General features: G+C 39.4%; 1 protein-coding gene across 1 annotated transcript in view; it reads right to left on the bottom strand.

Moving 5' to 3' along the window:
* LOC149259569 (2-oxoglutarate (2OG) and Fe(II)-dependent oxygenase superfamily protein) overlaps positions 1 to 24,643 on the bottom strand; it is a 538,837-nt gene that overhangs the window by 362,574 nt on the left and 151,620 nt on the right. Inside the window, exon 9 of the mRNA XM_089376311.1 lies at positions 23,318 to 23,423. Coding sequence (XP_089232437.1) covers positions 23,318 to 23,423 — 106 coding nt within the window. The remainder of the gene's footprint in view (positions 1 to 23,317; positions 23,424 to 24,643) is intronic.

Below are 24,643 nucleotides of genomic sequence, written 5' to 3'. Positions count from 1 at the left end.
TGAAGAATCTAAGGCATTTGAGTTATAATGAGATTCTTCTAGCAATGATAACAATTTGTGAAGTACTTTTTTATTTTTCTTATTACCACAATCTTCTTTTATTATTATCAGTGTGTTCTCTTACTTCATCAAACAGTTACCAAAACAAAAGAGACAAGAACACAAGATGTTGGCTCTTAGCCAAGGCAAAACCTCTCTCTCCAAGAGACAAAAACCCTTCTGCAAATTTCTCTTATTAAAGCTTCAATTGACAAATGCCAAACCCTAGACCCTTGACCAGAAGATCCTCCAAGCACAAGTCAAGCCTTTCCTGAGATCACTTCCTCTTGCAGCACTTCGTCCTCCTCCTTCCGGCAACTGACAACTTTACTGCAGCAACCCTAGTTTGTATGCCCTAGAAGAGATATACTTCTTCTCTTCCTTTGCTTGAGATAGAGACTTCCTTAATCAAGGAGAAGACCTTGTTACTAACCCAACCGAGCTCTCTTTTCTTCACTGTGGTTGCAAATCTGGAACAGCAGCAGTATGTCTTCCCTTTCTTCGCACGTGTGGAGGATACCTTCAAGAATTGCAGCTTTTCATGCTCTCTTACCTTCACTTGAGAGTCTCTTCCTTCGCTTGAGTAAGAGGCCTAATTGGCACTCTTTTTCTAGCCCAACCAAGCCTCTTCGTATGACTGTACTAGGAGGTTAGTTATGACAGCAGATTGAGCCTCCTTCTCTTCGCACATGTGACTGTAATTAGGCCTGAAATATGCCTTGTGAACTCGGTCTTCTATTCTTCCTTCTTCGTTGTAAGAGAGACACCTTTCTTCATCCTTTTTCGTACCCTTTTCTCTTCCTTCTTCCTCGTTGATTTCAAAGGTGACTTGCTGCTCTTTGGTGAGGACGAGTGACCCTATATATAGTGGTCTATCCTCCTCTTTTGGGCCGACTTGATCACTTTAGGCCGACTTGTCTTTGGAGATTCGAATTAGTCCTTTTTATGAGGCCGACATATGGAGGAGGCTTGTGACTTTGCTTGGAGGTCTTTCTTGGACTCTAATACATAAATTTACATGGTGTAACATGCCCTTAAGGGTCTTCAACATTTACTTTGACTCTTTGACTTTCCTATAGCACTTTAACATGTGCTAGACCTATGCAATGAGCAAGAAACTCATTTTTATAATTTACAAAAATAATATTTCTTTTCTTTTACAAGTACAAAGATCAAAATTACATTTATGAAGACCGAACCTAGTTACACTTTCTTCAACACTCCCTCTTAACTAGGGAGGTATTCATAAATCATTACAAGGTGTTTGTCCATTTTCAATCTGAAGAATTCACATAAGAGAAATCGGATTGTCAATCCATATGTGATAGTTGTTGATTTGGGGTAGCATCGGATGTGCTCTAGGCCTCAAATTTTGTAGGGAGGCTTGGGCACATGTATTCCAAAGAACCCAGAAAGCGTTTTGGGAAATTCCACCCAAAAACAATTTTATTAAAATAATTAATAGTTTTAATGGGACCCTAAGTCTAAACTTAGGAAATTAAAAATATTAATGGATATTAATCTAATTGTGGGTGTAACTTCTAGAAGAAGACAAGGATCAAGCTAAAATGATCTTAGCCATTGACTAGCTTTTAATCTAGGTCGTTGAATGTCAACGAGAAGATTATTTAAGGGAGCTTAAGGGTCATTTGGAAAACACACCAAGGGATTAAGAGACTGAATTCATGAAGTGAGAAATTCTCAGGAGGAAGTTCTGATCGAGGAGATTTCTTGCAGTTGAGGGGCAGGGATAGCATCTGGAGAGAGAGATTTTCTCAGCTGGAGAACCATCAGCAGGGAGAGGCAGAGAGTGATCCAGTATCCAAGACGCAGAGGCTGACGTAGGGCCACAAAGGGCACGCAGAGGCAGCGCAGAGGGTGAGAGAGAGTCCGAGATTTTGCTGAGGAGAGTCAGTTTCAGAAGCCGAGAGCCGGGGTGTGAGACCGGGAGGCTGAGAGCAGAGACTCCAGGCAGCAAATTGATCAGCAAACTAGGTGACGCAATGCCTAGAGAGGTTGATGCAGGGACTGTGTGAGGACTACGCAGAGACAGCGTAGGGCCTGCCAGAGGCACTTCATCTAGTATCTGGATCAGCCGGGATTTTCTCAGTGATTGTGTGAGGTAATCTCACAAATCTTTCTGCCAGTATTTCTCTCTTTGTAACTGAATTACCCAAGAGGTATTCAGAGATGTATTCAAAATTTGCTACTACTTAATAATAATAAACCCTCAGAACTGTTGCACCAGTTTTCCCGCATTAGGTTTTTCTGGGGACATTTGTCCAAAAATAACGGTGTCTATTGTGTTGTATTTTCTTTCTTGCTCAGTCTCTTGTTTCCACATAATATTTAATTAAGTGAAGGTTGCAGTGTATGTATTACGATATTTTCCATAGGAAACTGAAAGTAATTTGTTTAAAGGAATTTAACAAATAGGAGTAATATCATCAGTTGCTACAGTAGGGGTTCCTGTTCAGGAATTTTCACATGGTATCAGAGCTGCAGGTGAAGCAAGAAGAGCAGAGTCGGTAGATCCAGCATTGAGCAGAAGAGGGAAATTGAAAAGCTGCAGGAGGCAGCAGTTTGAAACCCTAGAGGGTTTGTGCAGTTCTTAACCGAAGGGATGAAATTTCAAGGCAGTCTCTCTCCGAGAGAGTCGACGAAGAGGACTTCCAGTTCGAATTTTCGTCGAGGCAGAGGGAGCAGCACTGAAGCCTCAGCGTGAGGACTGCTGGTGGGACGCAGATTTTTCTGCAAGAAGTTTGCTGGGAAGAAGATCATCGGAAGAAAGAGAAGAAGCACGGCTAAGGGAATTTCTTCCTCAGAGTATTCCTAGCCAAGGAATTGGAATTCTCTAGAGCTGAGCAGCAGCAAGGGACAACAGTTTTACTAGCTCCAGCAGGGAGTGCGTAGGCTAGCCCAGCAGCAACACAGAGGAGAGAGGAGGTCATTCGACTTTCTATTTTTGGCAGATATGGCAGCCAATAGGTTGAGAGATCAGGACAGGTTGGATGGAGCGTCCAACTATGTCATTTGGAAGGTTAGAATGTCATTCCTTCTAGATGAGCATGCCCTCAAGACATATGTTGACAACATGGTGGCTGAACCTACAGACCCAGATCCGCTGAAGAAGTACAAGGCAGAGATGGCGAAGGCCAAGAGGATGATCCTAGATGAAGTCAAGGATCACATGGTCTGTCACGTCGCTAGCAGAGGGACTACTAAGGAAATGTGGGATGCCTTGGCCACGTTATATCAAGGATCTTCCGAGCAGTGGAAGATGTACTTAGAGCAGAAGTTGAGGTCTGCTCAGATGCAGAAGGGGTAGCATGTGGATCCATTCCTCACAAAGTTGAAGGAAACCCGTGATGAGTTATTTGTTGTGGGGCATACACCTCAAGGTTTAGAGTTGGTTAGACTAGCCCTAAATTTTGTCTCAGAAGAATGGCAAGTCTTTGTCCAGAGTATCCTGGGCAGAGCAGCATTGGCGAATTGGGATGAGATGTGGGTAGCTCTAAAACAAGAGGAGCCGGGGAGAGACTTAATCAAGGTCAAACTTGATGGAAGCAACAACAGCAGTGGGTCGAAGCCCAAGGAGGAGGATAATGTAGCCCTTGCATCGAAGGGGCAGTAGGAGCAGCGGAGACGTAAGAAAGACATCTCGAAGATCAGGTATTTCAGGTGTGGTGAGATGGGTCACTACGCTACTCAGTGTCCTCTCAAGAAGAAGGACAAGGATGAGAAACACGATCCGAAGGCTGCGCCCGCGAAGATTGAAGAGGAGTTCGCCATGACAGTCGAGATACCTCCAGGAGGGAGGTGGGCTGATTTTGAACTGTAGTTCGAAAGAGCTACAAATAGGCAGGATCCTTGAGGAGTCCACCTCTAGGATCATTTCCATGCTACAGGAGCCCAGATCAGGAGTAGCAGGATCGACTAGTGGCGGACGGTGCCAAGGAGTGTCAGAGAGACAATTGAAGAGGCTGGAAGTGCTAGAGTCTGAGCAGTGCAGAGCAAAGTTGACAGCAGTGCAGATGGCACATATCAGAGGTCAGCAACAGCGCAGTATATTCAGGGGGTCAGTGTAGAGACTAGCAGCAGTCAGGCTCCAACATTCACGTAGTATAATATTGAACACAGTTCAATAATTTTGGATGTTTTTCCGTTGTTGATAGAGTAGCAGCAACAGTTTGCAGTGCAGTAGCAGTTGGCAATGGCAGTGCTAGCAGCAGCACAGATGCAGCACTTGAGAGGGAGTTGTAGTACGGATGCAGTGTTGACAGTGGCAGTGTCAGCAGCAGTACAGTTGCAGCAGCAGCGTAGTAGTTGGTGGACAGCATGTCAGACATCAGTAGCAAAGAGGACGATGCTTCAGAGTCAAAGCAGTATGCAACAGCCTATATTGCTAGAGCACATTCCTCGCTAAGAGGGCGTGTTGATTTGGGGTGGCACCGGATGTGATCTAGGCCTCAAATTTTGCAGTGATGCTTGGGCACATGTATTCCAAAGAACCCAGAAAGCGTTTTGGGAAATTCCACTCATAAACGATTTTATTAAAAAAATTAACATTTTTTAATGGGACCCTAAGTCTAAACTTAGGAAATTAAAAATATTAATGGGTATTAATCTAATTGTGGGTGTAACTTCTAGAAGAAGACAAGGATCAAGCTAAAATGATCTTAGCCATTGATTAACTTTTAATCTGGGTCGTTGAATGTCAACGAGAAGATTATTTAAGGGAGCTTGAGGGTCATTTGGAAAACACATCGAGAGATCAAGAGATCGAATTTCTGAAGTGAGAAGTTCTCAGGAGGAAGTTCTGATCGAGGAGATTTCTTGCAGTTGAGGGGCAAGGATAACATCTGGAGAGAGAGATTTTCTTAGCCGGAGAATCATTAGCAGAGAGAGGCAGAGAGTGATCCAGTAGCCCAAACACAAAGGCTGACGCAGGGCCATGAAGGGCCACACAGAGGTAGCGCAGAGGGTGAGAGAGAGTGATATTTTGCTGGGGAGAGTCAATTTCAGAAGGCGAGAGTCGGGATGTGAGACCGAGAGGCTGAGAGCAGAGACTCTAGGCAGCAAATCGATCAACACACTGGGTGACGCAGTGCCTAGAGAGGTTGACACAGGGACTGCGTGAGGACTGCGCAGAGGCAGCGTAGGGCCTGCGGGAGACACTTCATCCAGTATCTGGATCAGCTAGGATTTTCTCAATGATTGTGTGAGTTAATATCACAAGGCTTTCTGCCAGTATTTCTCTCTCTATAACTTAATTACTCAAGAAGTATTCAAAGATATATTCAAGATTTGCTACTGCCTAATAATAAACCCTCAGAATTGTTGCACCGGTTTTCCTGCATTGAGTTTTTCCGAGGACATTAGTCCAAAAATAACGGTGTCTATTGTGTTGTATTTTCTTTCTTGCTCAGTCTCTTGTTTCCGCATAATATTTAATTAAGTGAAGGTTGCAGTGTATGTATTATGATATTTTCCGTAGGAAACTTTGTTTAAAGGAATTTAACAAATAGGAGTAATATCATCAATTGTTGCAGTAGGGGTTATTATTCAGGAATTTTCAAAATAGCATCATAGTAACCAACATTGTTTCTATAGCAAGGCCTTGACAACTTCTCTCAATAGATCAGAGCACAATGTTGGTGAGACCAATGATTATAGACACCTCCATCATTGTCTCTCAAGTTACATACCCACCCGGGTGTTCACTGAGTATGACCTTCTAGGACTATTCTTGTCTTGGGTTCCCAGCCCTCAAAGAATATCCGTCCTCTTGCCTACTCTTGTCTTGGATGCCCTACACATCCTCAAAGAGTATCGAATGCTAGATGATTAACCAATCCTCCATTCTTTCTTCCAAAGTGAAGACAAGAATGTTGTGTCTATCTCTCCCTCTGACCAAGAACTTGCCCAAGCTCCCTCTTAATTAGGGACTTGTCAAAGCTCCCTCTCAACTAGGGACTCTCCTTGTCCATCAGCAACTTCTTCTTGTGGGTTCTTCAGCTGCTTGATCACTTTCTTTCCTTGATGTCATGAAATTCAGTCAAGCTTCTTCTTTGTAGGGCATCAACCATCAATCACTTTCCTTCTTAGTTTGTCATGTCATTCCTTTCTCCATGGAAAGTGGCCTTCTTGATACATATCTGGAACCTTCGTCATATAGCTACTTCTTTCTCATCATGCTTCTTTCTGGAATTTCCATCCACCACATGAATGCTAGTTGTACTTATACTTACAACTTTTGTTCTAGTAGCCCTACATGAACCTATCCAGATATTATTCAAGAAATCAAAGCATAGCATTAAATCAAATAGTACCTTACGAGATGGCTTTACATCATGACATCTTGTTGGTTTGAATCATCAGTATCCTATCTTTTCACATCTCCAAGGCCTTTCCAGGTGTCAAGGGTCCTTTAATCTTTTTCTTCCTTTGTTAGAATTCTCGTGCCTTCTTCTGGGAGATGCCTTCCACAAATCTGTCGGATGTTGATTCCTAGTGTCCATGGTGTCCTTTTATCCCTGATCTCTTTTCTCATATATTTCTTTATAGGTTTCTTAGTCAACCTCCTCATACTTCTTATGAGGACATATCTCATGTTGACCTTTATCAGTGTGTGAATCATGCCTTCGAGCATATTCTTGATGAAAGAGATCTTCCCTATTCTTGACCATGCTTTTAGAGCCATTCCCCATGCTCATTACCACATATGATGACATGACTTTTAAACTGGAAACATAGATGCATACATACCTCATCTTAGTTCATGCATACATACCTCATCTTAGTTCTTTCCTTGATCATCTCAGCTTCCTAGATTGAGATTGCCTCAATCTCCTTTTGCTTTGCCACATCTTTCCTTGCCTACATATCATCCTTTCTTGAATCCCCATAGGTGGAATTCCCATCAAGACATCTGCCTTTTCTGAAGATCATGAACCTTCTATTGAAGATTTCATTGGAGGATCCTTGTAGTCCTCATCCTGCAAATGTTCCTTCCTATTGATGATAGTGGCCTTCTAAGATGATTCTGCTTGATCATGATCATTCCTTTATGCATTGATGAGGTCATTCAATGGCTACATCCTTCCTATATGAATATCTTTATCTAAGCTATCTCTACATAATGCTCCTATATTCCTGAAGATGCCATTCTCATAAACCATGCATTCTATCCTACTACTACATGTTCCTAATACCCAAAACTTTGAAGAAGACTTATGTGAAGAAGTTGATCACAGTCATAGTAGAGATCCGGAGGGTCCTCCTTCTTCTGTTTCTTCTCTTCTTTTTTCACTTCTTGCGTAATGTGGGCTTCTTCTCGTTTCTTCTTATTGTTGTCCATCTTGAACTTAGGACAATCCCTTTTATAGTGTCCATATTCGTGGCAACCAAAGCATTGGACTTTGGACATATCCCTTTAACCCTTTCTCTATGGACTAAACTTGCCAAATTTCCCTTTTCTTTTGGCCATAGCAACAAATGCATACTCCTTTGATCCCACATCGTCTTTGCTTTGAGTCTAGTCTCCTCAATTTTGCATAGAGACCAAAGTTCATTCAATGGGGTAGCTTCCTTCTTGGCATATATACTTGATGTGAAGTTGCCCCATTCCTCAGGTAATGCATTGAGCACCACAGTGGTCATCTCTTTGTCTGACATAAATTCTCTTAGTTCCTGCAGTTGGTCTCTCATCTCAGAGACCTTCATGAAGTAGGGAGCTATTCCCTCTTTCTTGGATATTTTCATTTTATATAGTTCATTATGCAACAATGTCACTTCTCCAACTATACTAACTGAGAATAGCTCCACCATCTTATCATAGATTTCTTTAGATGTTTCAAGTTTGGAAACATATGGAATGAGAGGGTCCTTGATGGATTCTATCAGAATCCTTTGAGCCCTTGTTTCATCCTTATTATACTTTGCTAGGGCTTGAGTTTGTTCCTTAGCAAGAACAGTGACACTCCCTTTGATGTAGTCCAGAAGTTCATTTTCTTTGAGAAGTAGATCAGTCCTCTTTTTCCATGCAAGGAAATTAGCAATCCCAACCAATTTGTTGCTTTCCTTGCAAAAAGACATTTTGATATGTTCAGAAGAGGACATACAAATACTTACTTGAGAGTGTTGGTGATGAAGAGGTCTTGTTGCTTCTTTGAGGATTTGATGATTTGTCTTCTTGGATCTTAGAGATCTTCAAAATGCTTTCTTCAAGGTGCCTTGTGAGAGATTGCTTGGTGATGAAGACTTCCCAATGTGTAGAGGCCTTTAATGATGAAGCTTGATCTAGAGTGCTTTTCTTTTTGAGGATGGAGACTCTTCTTGAATGAGCCTTCTTGTGGATGCCTTTAGATGGAAGGCTTTCTTCTTTCTTTGTTCCCAGGATGGTAGTCCTTCTTGATGGATCTAGGAGAGGAGATGGTAATTCTCCTTGTCTTTGATGGATCTGGAACCCTTGCTTGTAGATCTAGTGCTTCAACCTTCTATGTGTTCTTGAGATGCCCTTCCTTGATGTGTCACCTTAGCTCTGATACCATGTTGAAGAATCTAGGGCATTTGAGTTATAATGAGATTCTTCTAGCAATGATAACAATTTGTGAAGTACTTTTTATTTTTCTTATTACCACAATCTTCTCTTATTATTATCAATGTGTGTTCTCTTACTTCATCAAACAGTTACCAAAACAAAAGAGACAAGAACACAAGATGTTGGCTCTCAGCCAGGGCAAAACCTCTCTCTCCTAGAGAGGAAAACCCTTCTGCAAATTTCTCTTATTGAAGCTTCAATTGACAAATGCCAAACCCTAGACCCTTGACAAGAAGATCCTCCAAGCACAAGTCAAGCCTTTCCTGAGATCACTTCCTCTTGCAGCACTTCGTCCTCCTCCTTCCGGCAACTGACAACTTTACTGCAGCAGCCCTAGTTTGTATGCCCTAGAAGAGATATACTTCTTCTCTTCCTTTGCTTGAGATAGAGACTTCCTTAATCAAGGAGAAGACCTTGTTACTAACCCAACCGAGCTCTCTTTTCTTCACTGTGGTTGCAAATCTGGAACAGCAGCAGTATGTCTTCCCTTTCTTCGCACGTGTGGAGGATACCTTCAAGAATTGCAGCTTTGCATGCTCTCTTACCTTCGCTTGAGTAAGAGGCCTAATTGGCACTCTTTTTCTAGCCCAACCAAGCCTCTTCGTATGAATGTACTAGGAGGTTAGTTATGACAGCAGATTGAGCCTCCTCCTCTTCGCACGTGTGACTGTATATAGGCCTGAAATATGCCTTGTGAACTCGATCTTCTATTCTTCCTTCTTCGCTGTAAGAGAGACACATTTCTTCGTCCTTTTTCATACCCTTTTCTCTTCCTTCTTCCTCGCTGATTTCAGAGGTGACTTGCTGCACTTTGGTGAGGACGAGTGACCCTATATATAGTGGTCTGTCCTCCTCTTTTGGGCCGACTTGATCACTTTAGGCCAACTAGTCTTTGGAGATTCGAATTAGTCCTTTTTATGAGGTCGACATATGGAGGAAGCTTGTGACTTTGCTTGGAGGTCTTTCTTGGAATCTAATACATAAATTTACATGGTGTAACATGCCCTTAAGGGTCTTCAACATTTACTTTGACTCTTTGACTTTCCTATAGCACTTTAACATGTGCTAGAACTATGCAATGAGCAAGAAACTCATTTTTATAATTTACAAAAATAACATTTCTTTTCTTTTACAAGTACAAAGATCAAAATTACATTTATGAAGACCGAACCTAGTTACACTTTCTTAAACACAATTTGAGTAAGAAAAGGACTGAATTGCAAAAGGCAAAAAAAAACAGGGAGGTTGGTATGTCCCATAGACTATTTTTAGTCTCGTGGATGTTATAATATCATTCCATTCCATTTACGAATTTCTTCTTGGGTGGCTTAATTAAAATTTGCAATTTGTTTATTTTTACGAGATGGGGCCACAAATATTGGTAATCTTCCAGAAAACTACGCTTCAGAGATTATAAAGATAAATTCATTGAGGCCATAAATCAATTCAATGGCATCAAACTTCTGAAGGTATCTCCACGGTTGCAGTTTTATAAGTGCATATTTGCCTTTACCATTATATATACATAGTCGTTGGGGTTTTTCTCTTCTAAATTTGTTCTTGCAGGTATCATTGATATATTTCAGAGGAGGAGCCGAATTTTTTTTAGCCCTCACCCAGCCTTTCGGCTAGGGTTTGGACGTCAAATCTCATTTTCTGAGAGGGCCACAAGGGTGCAGGCCCTAGATCTACCCTTTTTGAGTTTAGATCTGTCATTATTGAGCCTTATTCTTCCAACGCTCAATTATTTCTGAAGGCCGCAAGCCCTAGAGGGCTGGTTTTACTGCAAACTCGTATTCTTGCCAAGGGCTTATCGCTCACAAATTTGCAAATAAAAATTTCTCTGGTTATAAATCATTTTTGTTTTGGACATCAATTTGACTTGTTTCTATTGCAGGTTAGTTGAAGTAATTTCCAAGGATTGAAAGGGGTCAGATCTATTCATTTGTGACTTCTAAGTTCTATCCTCAACAATTTTTTTAAAAGCAGCCGCAAACTGCTAAAATCTCCCAAACCCTTAGTCTGTTGACATAAAAGTTTCCTGAAGGGTTTTGATGATTTTTGAGTAAATCGCATTCATTTTGAGGGTATATTATCATAGCCGCGAGGGATTTTTCCATTCATTGTTGAAAATTTTCGTTACAGCCACAGTTCTCTAGGAGGAATTTCGCCTTTCATCATTGATTTGTTCCACTGTGAATCGTAAAGTTTTTTTTTGCAATTCCTCACCAAATTTTTTGGCTACCGCAAGGTCTCAGGGTTTTATCTTGCCCAGCTACAGGTACCATTCAGAGTTCGCTCTTTGCATATTCATTTGAGAACTAATCTGGATCATTTTGCAAGCATGCTCTGTTTTTTTTCTTTTTTGAGTGTTTCTTTTCAGATTTCTGGGCTTACACTAGCCTCTTCCAAATTTGAGCACTTGAAGAAATTTTTTAATGGTCAGCCGTAGCCTTTCTAAAGCCTTTTTCCTTGGCAGCAAATCTATCTAGCCCTAGTCTCCCAGCAGCAGGCATACTCGGACTTGTGTTTCTAAATTTTGTTGTGTTGCAGGAAGACTCATACGGTCTCTTCATCCCCTAGTTGTCTCAGACCTAAAAGCTGTTGATTGTTGCAGATGGTTACTCATCCTTGTGGAAGGCTTTCACACTGAATCCAGTAAAAGGGCTTGAAAGTGATCTAAAATTTATCACATATAACTCACCAAAATTTTAGCATCGTTGTAGCCTTTTCCATCTTCTGATAAGGGCTCTAGTTGACTGATTTCACTCAGCTGAAAGATCTCAAAAAGAATATTTTGAGCTTGAAATTCAAATTTTTTAGAGGATCTTATCTTCTGAGCAGTGAGCAGAATTGATCATCAAGTCATTTCTGTTTAGAGGCCATGATCAAAAGGAGGGTTATACAGTTTCTCAAATCTGAAGCCTTAGGAAATTCATTCTAATCTTTAATAATCTCAAGACTAAAATTTCAATCAGATCTAACCTTCTCAAGGCAGAGAGCAATTTTGATCACTGATATAAGGCTTATTTTGGAAACTAATATTGTGGTTTTACAGGTGCTAGCTTCACTGAATAACCCTCATTTTCTGCAGAGATATCTGAACCCTATTTAAGTTTTTCTAAGAGCTTCATAAGTAATTTTCTCAAGGAAATCTGAAGGGTCATTTTCACATATCAAGATTTATAGCAAAAGAAATTTCCAGGGACAGAAGTTTCAATTATCACTGCTGTCATCTTCATAAGATTTCAAATAGTCTTTGGCCAATCTCACTATTTCCCTTGAGCACAGTTCTGAGCAAAGATCGCTGATATAAGGGTGTTTTAAATCTAATATTTTGTTTTACAGGGATATTTGGCATTTAAGTTGCAGCCATTGCAGACCGTCAAAGATATCAGATTTGGAACATTACATTACAGACCTTAATCTCACATTAAATATTAACAACATCAAGCTTATAACACTCAAGAATTAATCAATATTAATTGCAAAAGGGCTTAAGTATTTTCTGGCTATGTTTCTTGCATATTTGATAAGCTAATCATTGGTTTTTGGACAGCAGATTGATATAAAATTGACATTTGCTTCTTGGTTCAGATTTTGTTAAGGATAACCTTTGCATCTCTTCACTAACTGCATTTTCATGCTTGCATACTTGCACAGTCAGAAATCTGATTGCATTTCATAATTGAGTTGCATGGTTGTTTTTTCTTGTTAACCAAGTTTAGTTTATGGTTGCATTTTCAAATCACTGTTAGCAATCTCACCAAACCTTGAGTTACTTGTGCTTACATACTTTTGTGCCTCTCTGCCTCCTAAGTACTATTTCATAAGGTGAAGAACACTATAAACAAGTAACTTAAATAAAACTACAAGATATTGTGGTGATTCTTTGATCTATCATTAAAACAGCTTTGGTAGTCTTGTGTTGCAATTTTTTTGTATTTGGAGTAGCATCATTCCTCTTCCTTGCAATTGTTTTAAAGTTTACTGCTCATATCTCTGATTGTCTTGATCCTTTCTAATATTTCCTTGCAGCATTACTTACCTTATAGCTTGAAGTATCATTGTGCAAGTTCTTAATTTATTTGAGCATTGGTTATTAAGGCATTGGTCTCTTATTTTCCATCAAAAGTGTTATTTGGATCTAATTGAACATATTTATCTTAGATTGCTCAATTTAATAGCACTAACTTGCTATCGAATATTAATTCAAGTTGTGATTGTTTAGTGTTCGGAGCTAATCCCACAGTAGCCATTTTATGAATCGACGTTTCGAGTCTATAACAAGACTCATCATCAAGATAATACCTGCAAAGAAGAGTGTGAGATGCATGACATTTATATGGAATGGAAGGAAATAAATGAATGGAAAAAAGCCGACCAGCTAATAAATTATATTTTTATTTTTATTTTTATGTTAATAATAAGGATAAATTAGGCAGATATCAAAAAATTGTTAAAATTAAAATTATCATTAGAATTATAAGAATTATCATTATTATTAATCATTACTTATTATTAATGATAATGACATGATTAAAACTAATAATAAAGCTTAATAATAATAAAGATGAAGATAATAATTATTATTTTAATTAACCTAATGAGTTCATAATAGATAAGAACCCATTGAGTTATTAATAATAATTATTAATGAAGTTAATAATATTAATTGATATAATTAAATTAAATTAATTATTTTTGTTATTAATTTAATGATTATTAAAAGGAGGGAGGGGGGGTGGATTTAGTTTATATTATTAGAGAAGGCCTTAGATGATAAGTTTGTTAAGATTAGGAGTTAATAAGGAGTATAGGAGGGAAAGAGGAGAACGGAGGCAAAGAGAATATTAAGAGGTAAATGAATGTGGAGGAGAGGGAACAGATGAAAGGTCAAATGAGGCCAACAGTGGAGGAGGGAGAAAGTGATAGAGGTACTAGTCAAGGTTGTGAGACATGGATACTTGAGTGAGTAAGGGGATCCAACTTCTACTAACATCCAAGCCCCCATCTCTATTAAGATTGCGAGGATGCTTTATAATTTCAAGGGCCTCATGTATCTTACGCTTATATTGATGCTTTTCTTTAGCGATAATTTTTGTGTCTTCAAGGAAAACATGGTGGCATGTTTTCTCTAAGTGTTCCACAAGAGTCGAAGATCTAGATCTACCATTTCTAATGTCAGCGCCATGCTCCTTGAGTCTAATCTTGAAGGATCTTCCTGTTTCACCAATATAACATTCTTTGCATGAACATACGACCTTGTAAACCCTTTTGTGTTGAAGGTGATCAAGACTGTCTTAATTCAAGTTATTGAGGGAGGTGATTACTTTGCCTCCTTGTCTCCTAGAACTTGGTGTTCCAACAAGTTTCCCCTTTCCATCTACCCTTAGGGACTACCTCCCTTGACTTAGCTAGGAGAGAATCTAAACAGAGTGAGTAAGGATCAGGGTGATGGCCCCTACTCTAAGTGTTGCACCTTAGGTGTACCCTTCAGGTGACAACAGGTCCACTTGGGCTTCTTTGTGGTTCCACAACCTTGCAACTCCAACTTCACAAGGATTGCATAGAAACCCTTTCTCCTTTAGGATCCTTGGGTCTAGGGCACTTCTTATCAAGAAATACCCCTCAACTCTAGATCTAGGTATCCTCTTAGCCCTTCTAATAGAACCATCCACCTTGCTTCTAAAGAAAATAAGCGCATTATCTGAGCCTCTCTTGTGAATAGGCTTTAGGAATCACTCCTCATCCTATCATTGATCCACCTATCCTAGTGATTCCTCTCATACCAGGACTCCTCCCATCAGTGAAAGATTGTAAAGAGCACGGAGCTTTAGCTGAGGTGACAGTGGGCTATTGCCATTATTGCCACTTGACCTAGTAGTTGCTCTATAGAATCCCCTCCTAGGACCCCTACTAGTTTGAAAGGTAACAGTTTTGCCATCATTGTTGGGGACACGAGACATGTATCTTGTTCCCCATACGACAATATCGATATATCATTTTTGGCGACTCCGTTGGAAGAACGAAGCCCTAGTTCTTCATTGAGCTTCAATGTTAATGCTTTTGGGGTGAAGAAGGCATCTATCAAGGCATTTGATTCACCCTGGTGACTCCATTTTAATGCTAATATGAAAAATCACGAAAAATGGCTTATTGTCAAGAAGAAAATACCCTTGGCAAGCGAAGAATAAGAAGGAAGAATTCTCTCTCTCTTCTCTCTCTTGCAAGTCACATGTGTGGATTGGCTACTCTCTCTGTGATTCGCATTTTTATGGGGCAACTGTTGCAAGGGGCGAAATTTCTAGGTAACTAGGGCCATTATTGCAGGGCCAAAATTTCTAGGGCAACTGGCAATTGTGGCAGGACCAAAATTTTGGGTTAGACGCGCAGAACTGTTAAGTTTAGGTATGTTCTATGCTTAGAGCAATTTAATTCAATTTTCACAGTTAGCTCAATATCTTTTCCAGATTAGCAATCACATCAGCATTAAAGTAAACTGCAGATAGAACATAAACATAAATCGCAAAAGACAAGCCAAGACAAGAGGACACAAGATGTGGTGCTAGCCATGGACAAACCCCAATGTGGGGAAACCCTTGATCAATTCTTCTTATATGTTCTTCAATAGTTCAGCAGAGAGAGAGAGAGAGAGATAGTACATTTACAACAGAAGTCAACACTTCGACTTTCTAGATAAGAGAATAGATCATCTCTACATGAGATCAATTGAAGGCATGCTGCTTCAATTGTTTCTCCAAGGTGATTCCATCACCATGCTGCACCCATCACTGTGTTGCACCTCATCATCATGTTGCTCCTCATCATCATGTTGCATCTATCACTGTGCTGCACCCAATCACTGAGTTGCTCTTATCACTGTGTTGCTCCCATCACCGAGCAGCACCCAACTATTACTATGTTGCACTTCACTGCTGTCTCTAATACCATGTTGCATCTAACCATGATGTCTAACATGCTGACCACACAAGCAGTCACATCAACCTTCAGTCCTTATCCTTGTGCAACCCTTAACACAATATGTTGTTGGCTATGGCCTGTGGCCTAGCCTAGCAGCAAGCAAGATTGTCATACAGTACTCAGCTATTACCCTTGAAGAACAATGTCTACCGATCAACCTTATAGCTGCACAGTCATGCCCAGAACTGATCTCAAATGTGTCACGCTGTCATCTACAACAATGTGACATAGATCTGACTTTCCTTACAGTGTCTAAGGGTTCATTCCTTACAGAGTTATGGACCTCTTAAACTTCATCATTTGGCTGATAGGGTCCTCTCCAATTGCGGCCAAGATGACCTCCTTGAGGGCTGAGACTAGGGCATCTTCTATTAGGGCAGCGTATCACCTAGGGAACTCCCTCTAGATCTCATCTTCATCAAACCCTGTGTGAAATGACTTGAAGGCCACTTCTATTTATACTAAAACGTTGAGCACAAGTGGGTTTATTTGGTTGTTAGCCGACCTTGACGAATTGTCCCATAACACTAATAAATGCATATCTCCATGAATACTTATCAGAATCGGATGATCTTTAGATCAATCCTACACCTCTCGGTGAGAGAGATCTAAGAAAAATATCAGCTGCCATTAATAAGATGACCCACATGGAGTTTGGCCCTAATTGCTGGATCAGATTGGGTGACTTGACTTGGAGGAGAAGACCAGGTTTGACCATAGGTCTAGATGTGTCTCTCATTGAACATGAAGAATTTCTCTAATGAAAAAAGTTGTTGGTATTTTCCCCTTGGTGGGTCTTCCTAGGGTAAATTTTGTCTTCTTTTGTGTATTGTGATCTCTATTGTTCCACTGTATGGATGAAATTCTAAAGTATAATTGTTGAATGATATATTAGAATAAGTTAAAAGAAGATCTACATCAAAAGAAATTATCGGAAATTCAGAAATATTTTGCTAACCCTAATCACACTAAGAAAATCAACAAAACCAGTACCCAATCAAACCGACCGATTCATTAGGATCGTAGGTTAACTAAGCCAATGACCACAATTAGACCAGTCGTGGACCCACAAAATTGTAGTTTTAGCTTGAACGTGAGTGGTCTTTTTGGAAACTAGGGATTGTTTCCCTCGAAAAGTAGCACATCCAAGCCTATAAAACCACACCTCCCCTCTCATTTGTCTCACACATCTCATTTGGAGTTTTTGTGAGCATCATTGTGAGCTTGGAGAGAGCTGAATTTTTGCAGGATTGATCATGTTGATCCCATGTCTACTAGTAGTGATGATGAGTTCGATGAGTGATCATGTTGATCACTTATATGTAGACTTGTAGTAGGCTAGTGGCTCTATAGCTTGTAGCATTCTTTTTGAATTCTAGAGGCCATTTAGAGCATCATTGGTTATGTATTTTGTTGCTCATATGTATTGCACTTGATGCCATTTTGATATATTGACCCTTACATGGTATATAGATGAGCAAACGTTGCATATTTTGTCTCTAATAGTTTGGAATCATGGTTTTAAATCCTAAAGATAATTTTTTTCATTACAAATTAATTATTAGATGTATTTTTTTAAAGACTGGTTCATTGAGATCTAACCAATTTGGTTTTTCCAGTTTTTCAAGTTCAATAATTGGTTTGATAGGTGGACCAGGTTGGTTCCTGGTTCCAGTTTTTAAAAATATGCTCCATTGAAGGCACTAGACATAAACTGGAGTTGTTGGAGGGATATTTAGGACACCTCCCTTGGATGTTTAGGGGGTGTTGGGCCTAAATAGTAACAATGGGTCCCTGCCCTGTGTGTGCCCATCTAGTGAGGTTACTAGGACTTTAGCACCCTTGCTAAAAGGGTCGGTAATAGAACCCTTAGTGGTCATTTAACTTAAGGTAATTCAGTTATTTGATCCCTAAGATATACTAGGGAAGCCTCCCTTGCTAAGTCACATGACACGAGGACACGAGACACGGAGGACACGTAAATACGTGGTATTCAATACGAAACGCAGCGACCTGGAAACAGGACATGGGGGACACGTTTTATATATATATATATATACCGAAATATAGTTTTTTATCCCTATTAAATTGCAGGTTGCAGCTTATCTAATCAAATTAAAATATAATTACTTCTCAAAGTTCATAGTTCACTTTAAAAAAATAAATAGAATCAAAATTTACAACTTACAAGCACATAAGAATAGATATTAAAACCATAAAATGCAGATTTTCCATTAAGTCATCAAAATCAAAATGTATCACTGTTCAGTGCTTGCAATGTACATAGATAGATCATAGACTACAGTAGATACTGACTCCTGAGAGAATGCCAATGGAAAATACAAAAGAGTAGATACTAGATACTAGATACAAAATAAGTAGGAATATCATAGCTCGGTACTGGTCCATGAGTCATGACTCATCACTCTATCAATAGTCCATGTCCTCTATGTCATAGTCACCATCACTGCCACTGCCATCTGACTGTACTCCATCCTCCTCCTCTATGCCCAATCCAGGATCTGCTACTGTGGAGGATGACCCCTCAAGATGCTGTGTCTCATCATCAAAAGTCACTGGCTCTAGCACTGGGTCATTAAGATCCATGTTGGCTAATGCCAACTCAATACTGTCGTCCAAGCCCATATCATCAGGAAACACATCCCACATCTTTGTTTTTCCCTTCAACCACTCCTCTCTCTGCCTGTAAATAAGACGAAGGTTGGTGTGCACATACACCATTGTCTCCGCCCTGGATTGCTCAAGCCTGCTCTTTTTCAAACTATATAGATTCCCGTAAGTGCTCCAATTCCTCTCACAACAAGAAGATGAAGTAATTTGAGAGAGGACCCTCAAGGCTAACTGTTGTAGAATAGGGCATGCTGCCCCATGAGTTGCCCACCATGCATAGGCACTTTTGACCCCCCTATCTCCAAGTACATCATACGCCCCAAATCTCCTGGTGCCAGTGGAGAACTCTACAAAGCCTTCCTCCACCTCAAGAAAAGATGTGTTATCCTGAAACATCCTTCTGAATGCTATCTTCCTCCCCTGTGAAATCTCTCCATCGATGTGAGGAGGGTATCTGTGTGAGGTCCCACCATGGAGCCACTCTTGACTGTAGTACTTGGGATTCAAAGAGTGAGCTAAGCAATGCAAAGGTGTGCAATTCTTATCCCACCTAGAGATAAGAATATCCTGTATGGTGGACCATAAGCTCTCTGTTGATGTCTCATATGCAGGGCACTCATTCTCCATAACAATAGTCTTCACAGACTCAATCATGGAATCCCAACCCTCATAAACCTCTCCTATGATGGGCTGGTCCGTGTCTGCAAACCGCAAGAAAGAAATGATAGGGTTCATGATCTTTATGGTAAGATCCACCCTTTCCCACCAACCATCATCTAACACTATGTCCTTTACCTTTTTTGAAGCTGTTTGATCCGTCTTTCTCCAAAAAGACCAAAGATCTGAAATAACCATGGCCCCAAGAGCGGCCTTCACCTCCTTCAACCTCTTAAGCATGATGAACGAGGAAGCAAACCGAGTATCTGCAATCTTCAACAAGGATAGATGTGTGTACTCTTTATATATTGTGAGGGCATTGGTATGGTTTTGCACAAAATTTCGGATATGGCGTGCATCCTCAATAAGATTGCCAATCCATGTCACATCTGAAGCAATAGATTTGAGTGCCAAATTCAAGGAGTGAACAATGCATGGTGTCCAAAATATTTGTGGATATTTAGTTTCCACAATCAAGCCAGCTGCTTTGCAAACAGGTGCATTATCTGTGATAATTTGCACACAACTTTCAATGCCTACTTCTTCAATAACTTTAATAAACAGCTCACCCATATATTGTGCATCTTTGTATTGTCCAAGAGCATCAACTGCTTTCAAGAAAACCGGTCCATTTTGAGAATATACCATGAAATTGATGAGAGGATGGCGTGCTGTATCTGTCCATCCATCAGAGACAATACTGACACCAGATGAGATCCATGATGATTTAATAGGTTGTAGAATTTTATCCACCTCCTTCCTTGCCTTCACCAACAATGTGGTTCTAAGTTTTTCTGAACTTGGAGGCACATACCCAATTGGAGCCCTATCAACTAGAGCTCGACAAGCCTCAATAAACATAGGAGACCGTGCAACATTAAAAGAAATGAAGTTGAGATAGAAAAAGAATGCCAATGTAAGATCAACCTCATCTCGCTGCTCACGCTGAAAAATCTTGTCCATTGGACCACTATAAGTTGGGGCTGCCCTCTTTTTTGTTGGCTGAATTTCTTTTCTCCCAAATCTACTAATATTAGAATTCCTCAAGAATGGAAGAGGATCTTCATTTTTACTAGCTTTCCTGCTTGCTGCCACCACATTCACAGAGCCAGCTGCATCCTCCCTTATCAAATCCATTCTTTCGTCCTGACTGATAGTTTTGCATGATGCAATTCCACAAGGCAGGTCCAACAAATGGCCCCTAACTCGATTGTAAGTGCTCTTATATTCAAGCTTGCAGAAATTACAAGACCATTGCACATTCCCTCCCAGACCAGTCTTTGGCACTTGCTTCTTGGTTACATACTTCCAGAGAGGGTATTTTTTTAGCTGTGCTTGTTGTCTTGCTGCAGCAGCATCATATTTTAATGTTGGCTGACAAACACCTACAGCTTCACTTGAAGCACTTGGGGCACTATGACCAACAGAAGGTGAAACACTTGGAGTTGGAGGGCGGGGACCACGAAAAGCACTGCCCTTCCTTTGACCTCTGCCGGCTGCCTTGGATGATTGAGCCATTAATGTGAGAACTGTTATAAATTCCACACACCTTCACCTACAAAAAAAACAATTAAAGTCACAATTAAAGTCTTGCTGTTTCTGACTGTCTGTAAATTCAAATTGTCAATCTGTCTGTTTATTAATTATGAATTTGACACTCTACACAGGTAAGAGGATGACTATTTGGCATAAACTTGTATATTTCTGTCCAGTGTCTACTGTGCAGGTTTCTCTCATGGACATATGGAGTATGGTACACAGTCCCCTTCAATAGTCCTGTTGGCCCTCCCTGTTTTGATTTTCCTCTAGTTTTATGTCGATAATCATTATATTGGATTAAAAATTATTTTTTATCCTATTGTCTGGTTACAAAAGTCATTCTCAGCTAGCATATATAAATCTCATCCAGATTCTTTTACAATTTGGAAAGTCCAGACGTAATGTTCCTAGATCTTTTTGGCATGCTGGCCACCAATGCTACCAAAATTCTCTCCCTTTACAAGATACATTATAGATGCAGCCTGTAATCTTATTACATCCTAACTTAATCACTTGAAAGTCCTGTTTCAATAATATAAGTTTATAACTGGCTAGCTATGTGCAACTGCACATCTATCATTCGGTGAGGTTACTGTGTAACAAGGGATTTTTTTGTGGGGACGGGTCCCCGTGCAATATCGAGTTATTCATATAAATTCCCCTTCAAAATCAAGAATACAAGTGATCATAGATTCATTATTATGACTTTGAAATTAACGTCTTCAGCATTCTAGGTTTATTACATTTGGATGTGTTGTTTAGTGGCTAGCTATGTGCACATCTATCAGTCGGTCGACGGTGACTCTATAAGTTATAACTTACAGTCTTTAAGTGGCATTTGTGTCACATTGCTTTCTGGCATGCTGAATCCTAAAATACCTTTGTTTCTTAGCCAAGAATTATAGTTTATTCTATCGTCAATCTGCATGTGTGAGCAGCTTTTTTATGACTCTGTTTGGAGGAATCCGAGCACATAATTGCAATAGAACTCTTTTGTTGGCTTTTATTGGGTTAATTCAAGGGCATTCTTCGACGCAAGTATATACCATAAATAATACAATGACATAGCAAGTGAAATGCAGCAGAGAATAATCCGTTGGACATGATGAAATAAGTATGCTGCTGCAGATAAGGGTGGAGAGTGCGGCAAGTTTTGAACAGCAGCTAGACACTCTTAACAAAGACTTAATAAAAAATGAAAAATGTGTGAATTTTGAAAACACTGTCGCAAAAACAGAGTCCACGGACACAAATTACATGTCACTGATAAGTACACTGTATAACGCTTACTGGTTTAAGTTTTAACGCTCCACACGACAGAAGTTAGAACACTCCCGCAGCTCGCTCCACACGACAGAACACTCCAAACAAACGATAATAGGCCGGAATACCTTATAACTTATAACTTATAAACCACGTTTTTTTAAATACGTATTCAATAAGCGAAATACGTTAGGGCATCGTATTTTATTCTCCAAATACGCGTATTCCAAATGTAAAGACACGACTCGAAAACGGAGAATACGCGTATTCCAAAAATATGACACGACTAGAAAACGTAGAATACGTATTCTATTTTTAGAATACGTTAAAAAACGTATTGGACACGTATTTTGGACGTTTTCGTGTCCAATACGCAAAATACGGGACACGGGACCCTAGGGGACGTGTCCTGTGACTTAGCTCCCTTGTGTTTGATTTTGTCCATCACTAAAACAAGGGAGTTCTTGCATTTACTTGATCTAGGTTGCCTAGTGAGACTTTGCACTATGGTGCTAGATTTTGTTGGAACAAAACACTTTATACTATTAATAACATGCATAATGTTCACACTAAGAAAATGTTAGTATATTTTCCATATTTTAATATAAATCTCAATGCCCTTCCTTTTATCTCTACTTAGCAAACTTTGATTTACAAACATACAAGTCCCCTTCCTGCAATCCTCTGTTGTAAGTGTGCCCCTGATGTTGTTAATATCCACCATGTTTTTCCCGAATACCTTAGAACCAAGGTCTGATCCTCCCAACTGTCAATCCATACCTTTGTTCTAGCACCATATAAGTTTTTAAACTGCTTTCCAAATTTTGGTAAGCATGGTCATTGCAATATTATCCATCTATTATCAAAAGACTAATATCGTATTATATCTATTTAGTAATAACACACATCTTTTCCTTATGACCTTTGATTAAACTAAGAAAAAAAAAGTTTACTTTTAGAGTATCATTGCATATTTTATAATGGCCATATCTTGTATTACATAACTTAATAATTTATACTATGAATAGGTACTTTATCATATGTTATGCCAATAAAGTGGTGATATAATAAACTAACAGTCGATTAGTCATGTCACTTTGTTGATTAGTTAAATAATTAGTTTCATAACCTACATCTCTCATGACACATCTATATGTATTTACTAGTAGCTTTCATGTCTGATTGAAAAATATATCAAATCTCTCCTCTCTCTACATATTTCTGTATATGTGTTATGTGCATATTTAATATAGAACCTACAAAATCTTTATCATTGATGCTATTTCAGTATGGAGAAAGAGGGAATTACTTAATTAAAGTCATTTTGCAAAGATGTCTACTAAGACATGGAAAAATGTCAGTCATCAATGTTTAAGGAAAGAAAACCAAATATGTAATATGGGCATCTTCTGTACTTTTCTAATCTTCAAGCCCTGTGCATTGAAAGAAAAATAATGAAGCAGGAACAGAAGATCTCGCAGGCACTTGAGATCCAAAGAATTTATCAATTTCAAAACGAGCAATTATAAATCTTTTCCTGAACATCCGTTCAAAGTTGCATTATATTTAACAAACTGTCAAAATTCACTAGTGCTTCCCGACCTTTGCACAGCAGGAAAATAATGTAGCAGACGCCCCTTATGGCACAATGATCGCCCAAGCATAACCTCCAACTTGTGCTCTTCATTAAGAGGACTCTGTTTTGAGACTACTCAAGCTCCATAAAGTCAAGTTAAAGCTATAAAAATATAATTATAAACTGGAAAAACCGATGTCCTAAGTTCAACATATTGTCATCAACTGTAACAACATTTAAATAACATCTAAACATAATCACTACGATGAATATTACTCTTTATTTGATCAATCTGTCTGTGCAAGCATAAAATATAAGCAGTTCTAAGATTAAAGAATCTAACAATAAAACAAACTTTCAAGCTACTAAAATTATTGAAAAATCGGTTAAATCTTTTCAATATTTTAAATATTGGCAAAAAGCAATCAAGATGCATCACAATTAGGATTGAGATCAACCCTCCATAATATTTACTTTCAAAGCGATATTCTTGAAGGATTAGCTGATATGTGCACAAAATGATGAGAAATGAGTAATTATCTTCTATTGATGTAATTCTTATAAAGGTTTGAAAACAGAATTAGGAGGGAGAATTCTAGAAAAACATGTGGAAGATAGGGAAAGTAGAAAGAAAGTGGAAGTTTGTAAGTAGTAGCTGTTGATTTTTTGTGTAGCATCCGGAGGTATTCCTACCTTGCTAAAGGAAATCTCCAAGTCAGCCTAAGAGAAATTAAATGAAAAATATTATTTCATTTTAATTTGGAGCATCATGTGTTGATTTGTGATAGCATTGGATGTTCTCTAGCCACGAAATTTGGTGGAGAGGTTGGGGCACATGAGATCTCCAATACCCAAAAAGGGTTTGGGTAGATTCTAAACAGTTTAGGAGATATTAAAATAATAATATTTTTAATGGAGTCCCTAAGTCTAAACTTAGGGAAATTAAAATATTAATGTGGATTAATATAAAAATGTGTTAGAATAGTCCAAAAGACATGGATCAAGCCAGATCTAATCTTAGCCGTTGATTAGGGACTTAATCTCGGCCGTTGATATGTCAACGAGAAAAGTATAAGAGGAGGCTTGAGGGTCAGTTGGAGAGCACACCAAATGATCAGTTATTCTATTTTCTAGAGTGGGGTTTGCTAAGAGAAATAGAATCAATGATCGGAGTTGCAACTGAGGGTCAGTGAGTACAAAGAGACAGAGAGGCAGAGATAGTGTCGGGAGATCAGTGCAAGAGCCAGAGAGAGTGACGTAGTAGCAGCGAGGGTTCATGCAGGACCACGCAGAGGCAGCCAAGAGCTACGCAGTGCTTCAGAGAGGCCAGCGTTGCTGACGCAGGGCCTCTT

Source organism: Pinus tabuliformis, chromosome 6 (genome assembly GCF_031772625.1).
Source record: "Pinus tabuliformis cultivar Carrire ecotype Pingquan chromosome 6, CPIR1, whole genome shotgun sequence".
Taxonomy (NCBI): domain Eukaryota; kingdom Viridiplantae; phylum Streptophyta; class Pinopsida; order Pinales; family Pinaceae; genus Pinus; species Pinus tabuliformis.
The sequence above is the reverse complement of the archived record's forward strand: the minus strand, read 5'-3'. Positions and strand labels throughout refer to the sequence as shown.